General features: G+C 40.5%; 1 protein-coding gene across 1 annotated transcript in view; it reads left to right on the top strand.

Moving 5' to 3' along the window:
- Positions 1-15,628, top strand: part of myo10l3 (myosin X, like 3) — a 278,527-nt gene that overhangs the window by 171,843 nt on the left and 91,056 nt on the right. The window contains exons 26-30 of the mRNA XM_042306828.1: positions 6,525-6,620; positions 7,742-7,835; positions 7,942-8,140; positions 9,363-9,551; positions 9,945-10,102. Coding sequence (XP_042162762.1) covers positions 6,525-6,620; positions 7,742-7,835; positions 7,942-8,140; positions 9,363-9,551; positions 9,945-10,102 — 736 coding nt within the window. The remainder of the gene's footprint in view (positions 1-6,524; positions 6,621-7,741; positions 7,836-7,941; positions 8,141-9,362; positions 9,552-9,944; positions 10,103-15,628) is intronic.

Raw genomic sequence — 15,628 nt, 5'->3', positions numbered from 1 at the left:
ACTGGTACATTACTATATTAATACATTACTAGATGAATACATTACTAGACTGGTACATTACTAGACTGGTACATTACTATATTAATACATTACTAGATTAATATATTACTATACTGGTACGTTACTAGATGAATATATTACTAGATGAATACATTACTAGACTGGTACATTACTAGATTAATATATTACTAGATGAATACATGACTATACTGGTACGTTACTAGATGAATATATTACTAGACTGGTACATTACTAGACTGGTACATTACTAGACTGGTACGTTACTAGATTAATGCATTACTAGACTGGTACGTTACTAGATGAATACATTACTAGACTGGTACGTTACTAGATGAATATATTACTAGACTGGTACATTACTAGACTGGTACATTACTAGACTGGTACATTACTAGATTAATACATTACTGGACTGGTACGTTACTAGACTGGTACATTACTAGGCTGGTACATTACTAGGCTGGTACATTACTAGATTAATACATTACTGGACTGGTACATTACTGGACTGGTACATTACTGGACTGGTACATTACTAGACTGCTACATTACTAGACTGCTACATTACTAGACTGCTACATACATTACTAGACTGGTACGTTACTAGATTAATATATTACTAGACTGGTACATTACTAGACTGGTACATTACTAGGCTGGTACATTACTAGGCTGGTACATTACTAGATTAATACATTACTGGACTGGTACATTACTGGACTGGTACATTACTGGACTGGTACATTACTGGACTGGTACATTACTAGACTGCTACATTACTAGACTGCTACATTACTAGACTGCTACATTACTAGACTGCTACATTACTAGATTAATATTACTAGATTAATACATTACTATACTGGTACATTACTAGACTGGTACATTACGAGACTGGTACATTACTAGATTAAAACATTACTAGACTGGTACATTACTAGATTAATACATTACTAGATTAAAACATTAATAGACTGGTACATTACTAGATTAATACATTACTAGATTAATATATTACTAGATTAATACATTACTAGACTGGTACATTACTAGATTAATATATTACTAGATTAATACATTACTAGACTGGTACATTACTAGACTGGTACATTACTAGACTGGTACATTACTATATTAATACATTACTAGATTAATACATTACTAGACTGGTACATTACTAGATTAATACATTACTAGATTAATACATTAATAGACTGGTACATTACTAGATTAATATATTACTAGATTAATACATTACTAGATTAATACATTACTAGACTGGTACATTACTATATTAATACATTACTAGATTAATATATTACTAGATGAATACATTACTAGACTGGTACATTACTAGATGAATACATTACTATATTAATACATTACTAGATGAATACATTACTAGACTGGTACATTACTAGACTGGTGTGTTACTAGACTGGTGTGTTACTAGATTAATACATTACTAGACTGGTACGTTACTAGATGAATACATTACTATACTGGTACATTACTAGATTAATACATTACTAGACTGGTACATTACTAGACTGGTACGTTACTAGACTGGTACGTTACTAGACTGGTGTGTTACTAGATTAATACATTACTAGACTGGTACGTTACTAGATTAATACATTACTAGACTGGTACGTTACTAGATGAATACACTACTATACTGGTACATTACTAGACTGATGTGTTACTAGATTAATACATTGCTAGACTGGTACATTACTAGATGAATACATTACTATACTGGTACATTACTAGACTGGTGTGTTACTAGATTAATACATTACTAGACTGCTGTGCTACTAGATTAATACATTACTAGACTGGTACATTACTAGATTAATACATTACTAGACTGGTACATTACTAGATGAATACATTACCAGACTGGTACATTACTATATTAATACATTACTAGATGAATACATTACTAGACTGGTACATTACTATATTACTACATTACTATATTAATACATTACTATACTGGTACATTACTATATTACTACATTACTATATTAATACATTACTAGATGAATACATTACTAGACTGGTACATTACTATATTACTACATTACTATATTAATACATTACTAGATGAATACATTACTAGACTGGTACATTACTAGACTGGTACATTACTATATTAATACATTACTAGATTAATATATTACTATACTGGTACGTTACTAGATGAATATATTACTAGATGAATACATTACTAGACTGGTACATTACTAGATTAATATATTACTAGATGAATACATGACTATACTGGTACGTTACTAGATGAATATATTACTAGGCTGGTACATTACTAGACTGGTACATTACTAGACTGGTACGTTACGTTACTAGATTAATGCATTACTAGACTGGTACGTTACTAGATTAATACATTACTAGACTGGTACGTTACTAGATTAATACATTACTAGACTGGTGCGTTACTAGATTAATACATTACTAGACTGGTACGTTACTAGACTGCTACATTACTAGACTGCTACATTACTAGACTGGTACATTACTAGATTAATATTAACTAGATTAATACATTACTATACTGGTACATTACTAGACTGGTACATTACGAGACTGGTACATTACTAGATTAAAACATTACTAGACTGGTACATTACTAGATTAATACATTACTAGATTAAAACATTAATAGACTGGTACATTACTAGATTAATACATTACTAGACTGGTACATTACTAGATTAATACATTACTAGACTGGTACGTTACTAGACTGGTACATTACTAGATTAATACATTACTAGACTGGTACATTACTAGACTGGTACATTACTAGACTGGTACATTACTATATTAATACATTACTAGATTAATACATTACTAGACTGGTACATTACTAGATTAATACATTACTAGACTGGTACGTTACTAGATTAATACATTACTAGATTAATACATTACTAGATTAATACATTACTAGATTAATACATTACTAGACTGGTACATTACTAGATTAATACATTACTAGACTGGTATATTACTAGATTAATACATTACTGGACTGGTATATTACTAGATTAATACATTACTAGATTAATACATTACTATATTAATACATTACTAGACTGGTACATTACTATATTAATACATTACTAGACTGGTACATTACTAGACTGGTACATTACTAGACTGGTACATTACTAGACTGGTACATTACTAGACTGGTACATTACTAGACTGGTACATTACTAGATTAATACATTACTAGACTGGTACATTACTAGACTGGTACATTACTAGATTAATACATTACTAGACTGGTACATTACTAGATTAATACATTACTAGATTAATACATTACTGGTACATTACTAGATTAATACATTACTAGACTGGTACATTACTAGATTAATACATTACTAGATTAATACATTACTAGATTAATACATTACTAGACTGGTACATTACTAGATTAATACATTACTAGATTAATACATTACTAGACTGGTACATTACTAGATTAATACATTACTAGACTGGTATGTTACTAGATTAATACATTACTGGACTGGTACATTACTAGACTGGTACATTACTAGATGAATACATTACTAGACTGGTACATTACTAGATTAATACATTACTAGACTGGTACATTACTATATTAAAATATTACTAGACTGGTACATTACTAGATTAATATATTACTAGACTGGTACATTACTAGACTGGTACATTACTAGACTGGTGCATTACTAGACTGGTATGTTACTAGATTAATACATTACTAGACTGGTACATTACTAGACTGGTACATTACTAGATTAATACATTACTAGACTGGTACATTACTAGATTAATACATTACTAGATTAATACATTACTAGATTAATACATTACTAGACTGGTACATTACTAGATTAATACATTACTAGATTAATACATTACTAGACTGGTACGTTACTAGACTGGTACATTACTAGATTAATACATTACTAGACTGGTACATTACTAGATTAATACATTACTAGATTAATACATTACTAGATTAATACATTACTAGACTGGTACATTACTAGATTAATACATTACTAGACTGGTACATTACTAGATTAATACATTACTAGATTAATACATTACTAGATTAATACATTGCTAGACTGGTACATTACTAGATGAATACATTACTATACTGGTACATTACTAGACTGGTGTGTTACTAGATTAATACATTACTAGACTGGTGTGTTACTAGATTAATACATTACTAGACTGGTACATTACTAGACTGGTACATTACTAGATTAATACATTACTAGACTGGTACATTACTAGATGAATACATTACTATACTGGTACATTACTATATTACTACATTACTATATTAATACATTACTAGATGAATACATTACTAGACTGGTACATTACTATATTAATACATTACTATATTAATACATTACTAGATGAATACATTACTATACTGGTACATTACTATATTACTACATTACTATATTAATACATTACTAGATTAATATATTACTATACTGGTACGTTACTAGATGAATATATTACTAGATGAATACATTACTAGACTGGTACATTACTAGATTAATATATTACTAGATGAATACATGACTATACTGGTACGTTACTAGATGAATATATTACTAGGCTGGTACATTACTAGACTGGTACGTTACTAGATTAATGCATTACTAGACTGGTACGTTACTAGATTAATACATTACTAGACTGGTACGTTACTAGATTAATGCATTACTAGACTGGTACGTTACTAGATGAATACATTACTAGACTGGTACGTTACTAGATGAATATATTACTAGACTGGTACATTACTAGACTGGTACATTACTAGACTGGTACATTACTAGATTAATACATTACTGGACTGGTACATTACTAGACTGGTACATTACTAGATTAATACATTACTAGACTGCTACATTACTAGACTGCTACATTACTAGACTGCTACATTACTAGACTGTACATTACGTTACTAGATTAATACATTACTAGACTGGTACGTTACTAGATTAATACGTTACTAGATTAATATATTACTAGATTAATACATTACTGGATTAATACATTACTAGACTGGTACATTACTATATTAATACATTACTAGATTAATATATTACTAGATTAATACATTACTAGACTGGTACATTACTAGATGAATACATTACTATATTAATACATTACTAGATGAATACATTACTAGACTGGTACATTACTAGACTGGTACATTACTATATTAATACATTACTGGACTGGTACATTACTAGACTGGTACATTACTAGACTGGTACATTACTAGACTGGTACATTACTAGATTAATACATTACTAGACTGGTACATTACTAGACTGGTACATTACTAGACTGGTACATTACTAGACTGGTACATTACTAGATTAATACATTACTAGACTGGTACATTACTAGATTAATACATTACTAGATTAATACATTACTAGACTGGTACATTACTAGATTAATACATTACTAGACTGGTACATTACTAGACTGGTACATTACTAGATTAATATATTACTAGATTAATACATTACTAGATTACTAGATTAATACATTACTAGATTAATACATTACTAGACTGGTACATTACTAGACTGGTACATTACTAGACTGGTACATTACTAGATTAATATATTAGTACACTAGATTAATACATTACTAGACTGGTACATTACTAGACTGGTACATTACTAGACTGGTACATTACTAGATATTAATGCATTACTAGATTAATGCATTACTAGATTGGTACATTACTAGATTAATACATTACTAGACTGGTACATTACTATATTAATACGTTACTAGACTGGTACATTACTAGATTAATATATTACTAGACTGGTACATTACTAAATTAATACATTACTAGACTGGTACATTACATTACTAGATTTACATTACCCTATTAATACATTACTAGACTTACATTACTAGACTGGTACATTACTAGACTGGTACATTACTAGATTAATACATTACTAGATTAATACATTACTAGATTAATACATTACTAGACTGGTACATTACTAGATTAATATATTACTAGATTAATACATTACTAGATTAATACATTACTAGACTGGTACATTACTAGATTAATATATTACTAGATTAATACATTACTAATCAAATGTATTTATATAGCCCTTCTTACATCAGCTGATATCTCAAAGTGCTGTACAGAAACCCAGCCTAAAACCCCAAACAGCAAGCAATGCATATGTAGAAGCACGGTGGCTAGGGAAAAACTCCCTAGAAAGGCCAGAACCTAGGAAGAAACCTAGAGAGGAACCAGGCTATGAGGGGTGGCCAGTCCTCTTCTGGCTGTGCCGGGTGGAGATTATAACAGAACATGGCCAAGATGTTCAAATGTTCCTAAATGACCAGCAGGGTCAAATAATAATAATCACAGTGGTGTCCTATCCTGCTGTCTACAGGGACATAGTTGATAACCATGCCAAAGAGAATGCTTTGAACATCGTGACTGAAGAGAGAACCTACCACATTTATGCAGAGACTCCTGAAGATGCCAGGTATGTTCAGACTCTAGCCCTCTTCTGTCCAGAGTCTAGCCCTCTTCTGTCCAGAGTCTAGCCCTCTTCTGTCCAGAGTCTAGCCCTCTTCTGTCCAGAGTCTAGCCAACACCATCATGGAACTCACACTCACCAGTGTTGTAGTACCCCTAGTGATCCACCAGTGTTGTATTACCCCTAGTGATCCACCAGTGTTGTATTACCCCTAGTGGTCCACCAGTGTTGTAGTACCCCTAGTGGTCCACCAGTGTTGTAGTACCCCTAGTGGTCCACCAGTGTTGTAGTACCCCTAGTGGTCCACCAGTGTTGTAGTACCCCTAGTGGTCCACCAGTGTTGTAGTACCCCTAGTGGTCCACCAGTGTTGTAGTACCCTTAGTGGTCCACCAGTGTTGTATTACCCCTAGTGATCCACCAGTGTTGTATTACCCCTAGTGGTCCACCAGTGTTGTAGTACCCCTAGTGGTCCACCAGTGTTGTAGTACCCCTAGTGGTCCACCAGTGTTGTAGTACCCCTAGTGGTCCACCAGTGTTGTAGTACCCCTAGTGGTCCACCAGTGTTGTATAGATGTTGTAGTACCCTAGTGGTCCACCAGTGTTGTAGTACCCCTAGTGGTCCACCAGTGTTTGTAGTCCACCCCTAGTGGTCCACCAGTGTTGTAGTACCCCTAGTGGTCCACCAGTGTTGTAGTACCCCTAGTGGTCCACCAGTGTTGTAGTACCCTAGTGGTCCACCAGTGTTGTAGTACCCCTAGTGGTCCACCAGTGTTGTAGTACCCCTAGTGGTCCACCAGTGTTGTAGTACCCCTAGTGGTCCACCAGTGTTGTAGTACCCCTAGTGGTCCACCAGTGTTGTAGTACCCCTAGTGGTCCACCAGTGTTGTAGTACCCCTAGTGGTCCACCAGTGTTGTAGTACCCCTAGTGGTCCACCAGTGTTGTAGTACCCCTAGTGGTCCACCAGTGTTGTATAGATGTTGTATTACCCCTAGTGGTCCACCAGTGTTGTATTACCCCTAGTGGTCCACCAGTGTTGTATTACCCCTAGTGGTCCACCAGTGTTGTATTACCCCTAGTGGTTCACCAGTTTTTTGCTCTGTGGAATCCTTACCTCTCTCTCTCCAGTGGCTGGTTCAACGTGCTGAGTCGTGTCCACAGTGCCAGTCCAGACCAGCTGATGGAGATGAACCATGAGCAGGCCGACCCCAAGAACGCTGTGGTCAGTACTAACCTCCTCCATCACATCTATCGATCTCTACGAGATACAGCAGTGTTCACGTTGACTGAATACATGACAATGTTCTGAACTTCAAATTTCACCACAGGGAACTGTGGATGTTGGACTGATCGACTCTGTGTGCGCCTCAGACAACCCTGACAGACCCAACTCGTTTGTCATCATCACTGCTAACCGTGTGATCCACTGCAACACTGAGATGCCTGAAGAGATGCACCACTGGATCGGCCTGCTGCAGAAACCTAAAGGAGACGCCAGGATAGACGGGCAGGAGTTCTTCGTCAGAGGTTAGTGATGTACAGTACCTGTACGTCAAAGTTAATTTGTGGAATTTTTTTATGTTTTTTTATGCGTTTGAGCCAATCAGTTGTTGTTTCAAGGTAGGGGTGGTATACAAGAACTCTGAAAGTTTCTTCAAGTGCAGTCGCAAAAACCATCAAGCGCACCGATGAAACTGGCTCTCATGAGGACCGCCACAGGAAATGAAGACCCAGAGTTACCTCTGCTGCAGAGGATAAGTTCATTAGTTATCAGCAATTAACTTTACCTCAGATTGCAGCCCAAATAAATGCTTCAGAGCTCAAGTAACAGCTGAGGAGACTGTGTGAATCAGACCTTCATGGTCGAATTGCTGCAAAGAAACCACTACTAAAGGACACCAATAAGAAGAACAGACTTGCTTGGGCCAAGAAACACGAGCAATGGACATTAGACCGGTGGCAATCTGTCCTTTGGACTGATGAGTGTCTTTGTAAGACCCAGAGTTGGTGAACGGATGATCACCGCAAGTGTGGTTCCCACAGTGAAGCATGGAGGAAGAGGTGTGGGGGTGCTTTGCTGGTGACAATGTCTGTGATTTATTTAGAATTCAAGGCACACTTAACCAGCATGGCTACCACAGCATTCTGCAGTGATACACCATCCCATCTGGTTTGTTCTTCGTGGGACTCATTTGTTTTTCAACAGGACAATGACCCAAAACACACCTAAAGTCTGTGTAAGGGCTATTTGACCAAGAAGGAGAGGGATGGAGTGCTGTGTCAGATGACCTGACCTCAACAATCACCCAACCTCAACCCGTTTGGGATGAGTTGGACCGCAGACTAAGGGCGCAGCACATGTGGGAACTCCTTCAAGACTGTTGGAACAGCATTCCAGGTCATGAAGCTGGTTGAGAGAATGCCAAGAGTGTGCAAAGCTGTCAAGGCAAAGGGTGGCTACTTTGAAGAATCTCAAATCTAAAATATATGTTGATTTGTTTTAACACTTTTCTGGTTACTACATGATTCCATATGTGTTATTTCATAGTTTTGATGTCTTCACTATTATTCTACAATGTAGAAAACAGTCAAAACAAACGTTGGACTGGTACTGTACATATTTTGGAACCATCATGAACATTTAACAACTGATATTTTTTACATTTTGATATATATTTAATATTTGTAAATATTTTGTCTGTTCTCAGTACTGGACAATACCTTAGTGTCCTTCTCTCTCTCTTCCCAGGTTGGCTTCACAAGGAGATAAGGGCTAAGAGCACTAGTCTGAAGCTGAAGAAGAGATGGTTTGTATTGACCTCTAACTCTCTGGACTACTACAAGTCTTCAGAGCGCAGTGTGTCCAAGCTGGGGACTCTGGTCCTCAACAGTCTCTGCTCTGTGGTCCAGCCAGACGAGAGGGTCTTCAAGGACACCGGTAGGTAGAGACTGAGAATGTGGCACCCTTTTCCCTTTCATAGTGCCATAGGGCTCTGCTCAAAAGAAGTGTCCTATATAGGGAATAGGGTGCCATTTGGGATACAGTCTGGGAGAGTAGTGGCCTGTGCTGTGCGTTGCATTTCTAGCCTGGTCTCAGGTCTGTTTGTGCCGTCTTGACAGTTCCTATTAGTGACAAAGACCATGAGAGTTGGCAAGACAGCAGAAAATACATCTGGGACCAGGCTAATGCATTTCAGTCAGTCATGGTAAAGATTAATGTGTGTCTGTCGACCATACAATACTCTGTCGTAATCACACCTGAGATTGATGTGCTATCGTACTATGTCAATGCTCCTTGAATCACTCTGACTATTCTATACATCCCCACCAGGTTACTGGAGTATTATCGTCCACGGACGTAAACACTCATACCACCTCTACACCAAACTACTGAACGAGGCTATGCGCTGGGCATCGGCCATACAGGGGGCTGTCGACAGCAAGGTTCCCATAGAGACACCCACACAGCAACTCATCAGGGACATCAAGGTACAGCCAATCACCAGCCTGCATACTGCCAGTCAGCCAATCACCAGCCTGCATACTGCCAGTCAGCCAATCACCAGCCTGCATACTGACATTGTCATTTTATGTCAGATGAATTTGCATTTTAGCCTGGTTCCAGATCTGTTTGTGTTGTCTTGCCAACTTCTATGTCATTGATGCGTGTTTGGGCAAGACGGCACAAACAGACCTGAGACCAGTCTAGTTACATTTGTCCAGACCTGAGACCAGTCTAGTTACATTTGTCCAGACCTGAGACCAGTCTAGTTACATTTGTCCAGACCTGAGACCAGTCTAGTTACATTTGTCCAGACCTGAGACCAGTCTAGTTACATTTGTCCAGACCTGAGACCAGTCTAGTTACATTTGTCCAGACCTGAGACCAGTCTAGTTACATTTGTCCAGACCTGAGACCAGTCTAGTTACATTTGTCCAGACCTGAGACCAGTCTAGTTACATTTGTCCAGACCTGAGACCAGTCTAGTTACATTTGTTCCTCCTCCTAGCTGTGGCGTCATTTACCGTTGCAGCCTCTGCTTATGGCCAGCAGGGACACACAGTCACACTGTAGTGAGGTACTAGACTGGGTCTGTACAGTCACAAAGTAGTGACGTGAGGTTCTAAACTGGGCCTGTACAGTCACACTGTAGGGAGGTACTAAACTGGTTCTGTACAGTCACACTGTAGTGAGGTGAGGTTCTAAACTGGGCCAGTACAGTCACACTGTAGTGAGGTTCTAAACTGGGCCTGTACAGTCACACTGTAGTGTGGTGAGGTTCTAAACTGGGCCTGTACAGTCACACTGTAGGGAGGTACTAAACTGGGCCAGTACAGTCACACTGTAGGGAGGTACTAAACTGGGCCAGTACAGTCACACTGTAGTGTAGTGAGGTACTAAACTGGGCCTGTACAGTCACACTGTAGTGAGGTGAGGTTCTAAACTGGGCCTGTACAGTCACACTGTAGTGAGGTGAGGTACTAAACTGGGCCTGTACAGTCACACTGTAGTGAAGTGAGGTACTAAACTGGGCCTGTACAGTCACATTGTAGTGAGGTGAGGTACTAAACTGGGCCTGTACAGTCACATTGTAGTGAGGTGAGGTACTAAACTGGGCCTGTACAGTCACACTGTAGTGAGGTGAGGTACTAAACTGGGCCTGTACAGTCACACTGTAGTGAAGTGAGGTACTAAACTGGGCCTGTACAGTCACACTGTAGTGAGGTGAGGTACTAAACTGGGCCTGTACAGTCACATTGTAGTGAGGTGAGGTACTAAACTGGGCCTGTACAGTCACACTGTAGTGAGGTTCTAAACTGAGCCTGTACAGTCACACTGTAGTGAGGTGAGGTACTAAACTGGGCCTGTACAGTCACACTGTAGTGTAGTGAGGTACTAAACTGGGCCTGTACAGTCACACTGTAGTGAGGGTGAGGTACTAAACTGGGCCTGTACAGTCACACTGTAGTGAGGTGAGGTACTAAACTGGGCCTGTACAGTCACATTGTAGTGAGGTGAGGTACTAAACTGGGCCTGTACAGTCACACTGTAGGGAGGTACTAAACTGGGCCTGTACAGTCACACTGTAGTGAGGTTCTAAACTGAGCCTGTACAGTCACACTGTAGTGAGGTGAGGTACTAAACTGGGCCTGTACAGTCACACTGTAGTGTAGTGAGGTACTAAACTGGGCCTGTACAGTCACACTGTAGTGAGGGTGAGGTACTAAACTGGGCCTGTACAGTCACACTGTAGTGAGGTACCTAACTGGGCCTGTACAGTCACACTGTAGTGAGGTACTAAACTGGGCCAGTACAGTCACACTGTAGGGAGGTACTAAACTGGGCCTGTACAGTCACACTGTAGTGAGGTGAGGTACTAAACTGGGCCTGTACAGTCACACTGTAGTGAGGTGAGGTACTAAACTGGGCCTGTACAGTCACACTGTAGTGAGGTGAGGTACTAAACTGGGCCTGTACAGTCACACTGTAGTGAGGTGAGGTACTAAACTGGGCCTGTACAGTCACACTGTAGTGAAGTGAGGTACTAAACTGGGCCTGTACAGTCACACTGTAGTGAGGTGAGGTTCTAAACTGGGCCTGTACAGTCACAATGTAGGGAGGTGAGGTACTAAACTGGGCCTGTACAGTCACATTGTAGTGAGGTGAGGTTCTAAACTGGGCCTGTACAGTCACATTGTAGTGAGTGAGGTACTAAACTGGGCCTGTACAGTCACACTGTAGTGAGGTACTAAACTGGGCCTGTACAGTCACACTGTAGGGAGGTACTAAACTGGGCCTGTACAGTCACACTGTAGGGAGGTACTAAACTGGGCCTGTACAGTCACACTGTAGGGAGGTACTAAACTGGGCCTGTACAGTCACAATGTAGGGAGGTACTAAACTGGGCCAGTACAGTCACAATGTAGGGAGGTACTAAACTGGGCCAGTACAGTCACAATGTAGGGAGGTACTAAACTGGGCCAGTACAGTCACACTGTAGGGAGGTACTAAACTGGGCCGGTACAGTCACACTGTAGTGTAGTGAGGTACTAAACTGGGCCTGTACAGTCACACTGTAGTGAGGTACTAAACTGGTTCTGTACAGTCACACTGTAGTGAGGTGAGGTTCTAAACTGGGCCTGTACAGTCACACTGTAGGGAGGTACTAAACTGGGCCTGTACAGTCACACTGTAGGGAGGTACTAAACTGGGCCAGTACAGTCACACTGTAGGGAGGTACTAAACCGGGCCAGTACAGTCACACTGTAGGGAGGTACTAAACTGGGCCAGTACAGTCACAATGTAGGGAGGTACTAAACCTGGCCAGTACAGTCACACTGTAGTGAGGTACTAAACTGGGCCAGTACAGTCACACTGTAGGGAGGTACTAAACTGGGCCTGTACAGTCACACTGTAGTGTAGGGAGGTACTAAACTGGGCCTGTACAGTCACACTGTAGTGTAGTGAGGTACTAAACTGGGCCTGTACAGTCACACTGTAGTGTAGTGAGGTACTAAACTGGGCCTGTACAGTCACACTGTAGTGTAGTGAGGTACTAAACTGGGCCTGTACAGTCACACTGTAGTGTAGTGAGGTACTAAACTGGGCCTGTACAGTCACACTGTAGTGAGGTACTAAACTGGTTCTGTACAGTCACACTGTAGTGAGGTGAGGTTCTGAACTGGGCCTGTACAGTCACACTTTAGTGTAGTGAGGTACTAAACTGGGCCTGTACAGTCACACTGTAGTGAGGGTGAGGTACTAAACTGGGCCTCTACAGTCACACTGTAGTGTAGTGAGGTACTAGACTGGGCCTGTACAGTCACACTGTAGTGAGGTACCTAACTGGGCCTGTACAGTCACACTGTAGTGAGGTTCTAAACTGGGCCTGTACAGTCACACTGTAGTGAGGTGAGGTACTAAACTGGGCCTGTACAGTCACACTGTAGTGAGGGTGAGGTACTAAACTGGGCCTGTACAGTCACACTGTAGTGTAGTGAGGTACCTAACTGGGCCTGTACAGTCACACTGTAGGGAGGTACTAAACTGGGCCTGTACAGTCACACTGTAGTGAGGTTCTAAACTGGGCCTGTACAGTCACACTGTAGTGTAGTGAGGTACTAAACTGGGCCTGTACAGTCACACTGTAGTGTAGTGAGGTACTAAACTGGGCCTGTACAGTCACACTGTAGTGTAGTGAGGTACTAAACTGGGCCTGTACAGTCACACTGTAGTGAAGTGAGGTACTAAACTGGGCCTGTACAGTCACACTGTAGTGAGGTGAGGTTCTAAACTGGGCCTGTACAGTCACACTGTAGTGAGGTGAGGTTCTAAACTGGGCCTGTACAGTCACACTGTAGTGTAGTGAGGTACTAAACTGGGCCTGTACAGTCACACTGTAGTGAAGTGAGGTACTAAACTGGGCCTGTACAGTCACACTGTAGTGAGGTGAGGTTCTAAACTGGGCCTGTACAGTCACAATGTAGGGAGGTGAGGTACTAAACTGGGCCTGTACAGTCACATTGTAGTGAGGTGAGGTTCTAAACTGGGCCTGTACAGTCACACTGTAGGGAGGTACTAAACTGGGCCTGTACAGTCACACTGTAGGGAGGTACTAAACCGGGCCAGTACAGTCACACTGTAGGGATGTACTAAACTGGGCCAGTACAGTCACAATGTAGGGATGTACTAAACTGGGCCAGTACAGTCACACTGGGCCAGTACAGTCACACTGTAGTGAGGTACTAAACTGGGCCTGTACAGTCACACTGTAGTGTAGTGAGGTACTAAACTGGGCCTGTACAGTCACACTGTAGTGAGGTGAGGTTCTAAACTGGGCCTGTACAGTCACACTGTAGTGAAGTGAGGTACTAAACTGGGCCTGTACAGTCACACTGTAGTGAGGTGAGGTACTAAACTGGGCCTGTACAGTCACACTAGTGTAGTGAGGTACTAAACTGGGCCTGTACAGTCACACTGTAGGGAGTTACTAAACTGGGAGGTACTAAACTGGGCCTGTACAGTCACACTGTAGTGTAGTGAGGTACTAAACAGGTTCTGTACAGTCACACTGTAGTGAGGTACTAAACTGGTTCTGTACAGTCACACTGTAGTGAGGTGAGGTTCTAAACTGGGCCTGTACAGTCACACTTTAGTGTAGTGAGGTACTAAACTGGGCCTGTACAGTCACACTGTAGTGAGGGTGAGGTACTAAACTGGGCCTGTACAGTCACACTGTAGTGTAGTGAGGTACTAGACTGGGCCTGTACAGTCACACTGTAGGGAGGTACTAAACTGGGCCTGTACAGTCACACTGTAGTGAGGTTCAAAACTGGGCCTGTACAGTCACACTGTAGTGAGGTGAGGTACTAAACTGGGCCTGTACAGTCACATTGTAGTGAGGTGAGGTACTAAACTGGGCCTGTACAGTCACACTGTAGGGAGGTACTAAACTGGGCCTGTACAGTCACACTGTAGTGAGGTTCTAAACTGGGCCTGTACAGTCACACTGTAGTGAGGTACTAAACTGGGCCTGTACAGTCACACTGTAGTGAAGTGAGGTACTAAACTGGGCCTGTACAGTCACACTGTAGTGAGGTGAGGTTCTAAACTGGGCCTGTACAGTCACACTGTAGTGAGGTGAGGTACTAAACTGGGCCTGTACAGTCACACTGTAGTGAAGTGAGGTACTAAACTGGGCCTGTACAGTCACACTGTAGTGAGGTGAGGTACTAAACTGGGCCTGTACAGTCACATTGTAGTGAGGTGAGGTACTAAACTGGGCCTGTACAGTCACACTGTAGGGAGGTACTAAACTGGGCCTGTACAGTCACACTGTAGTGAGGTTCTAAACTGAGCCTGTACAGTCACACTGTAGTGAGGTGAGGTACTAAACTGGGCCTGTACAGTCACACTGTAGTGAGGTGAGGTACTAAACTGGGCCTGTACAGTCACATTGTAGTGAGGTGAGGTACTAAACTGGGCCTGTACAGTCACACTGTAGGGAGGTACTA

The sequence above is a fragment of the Oncorhynchus tshawytscha genome, linkage group LG26, assembly GCF_018296145.1.
Source record: "Oncorhynchus tshawytscha isolate Ot180627B linkage group LG26, Otsh_v2.0, whole genome shotgun sequence".
NCBI lineage: Eukaryota > Metazoa > Chordata > Actinopteri > Salmoniformes > Salmonidae > Oncorhynchus > Oncorhynchus tshawytscha.
This window is presented reverse-complemented; position numbering and strand designations above follow the sequence as displayed.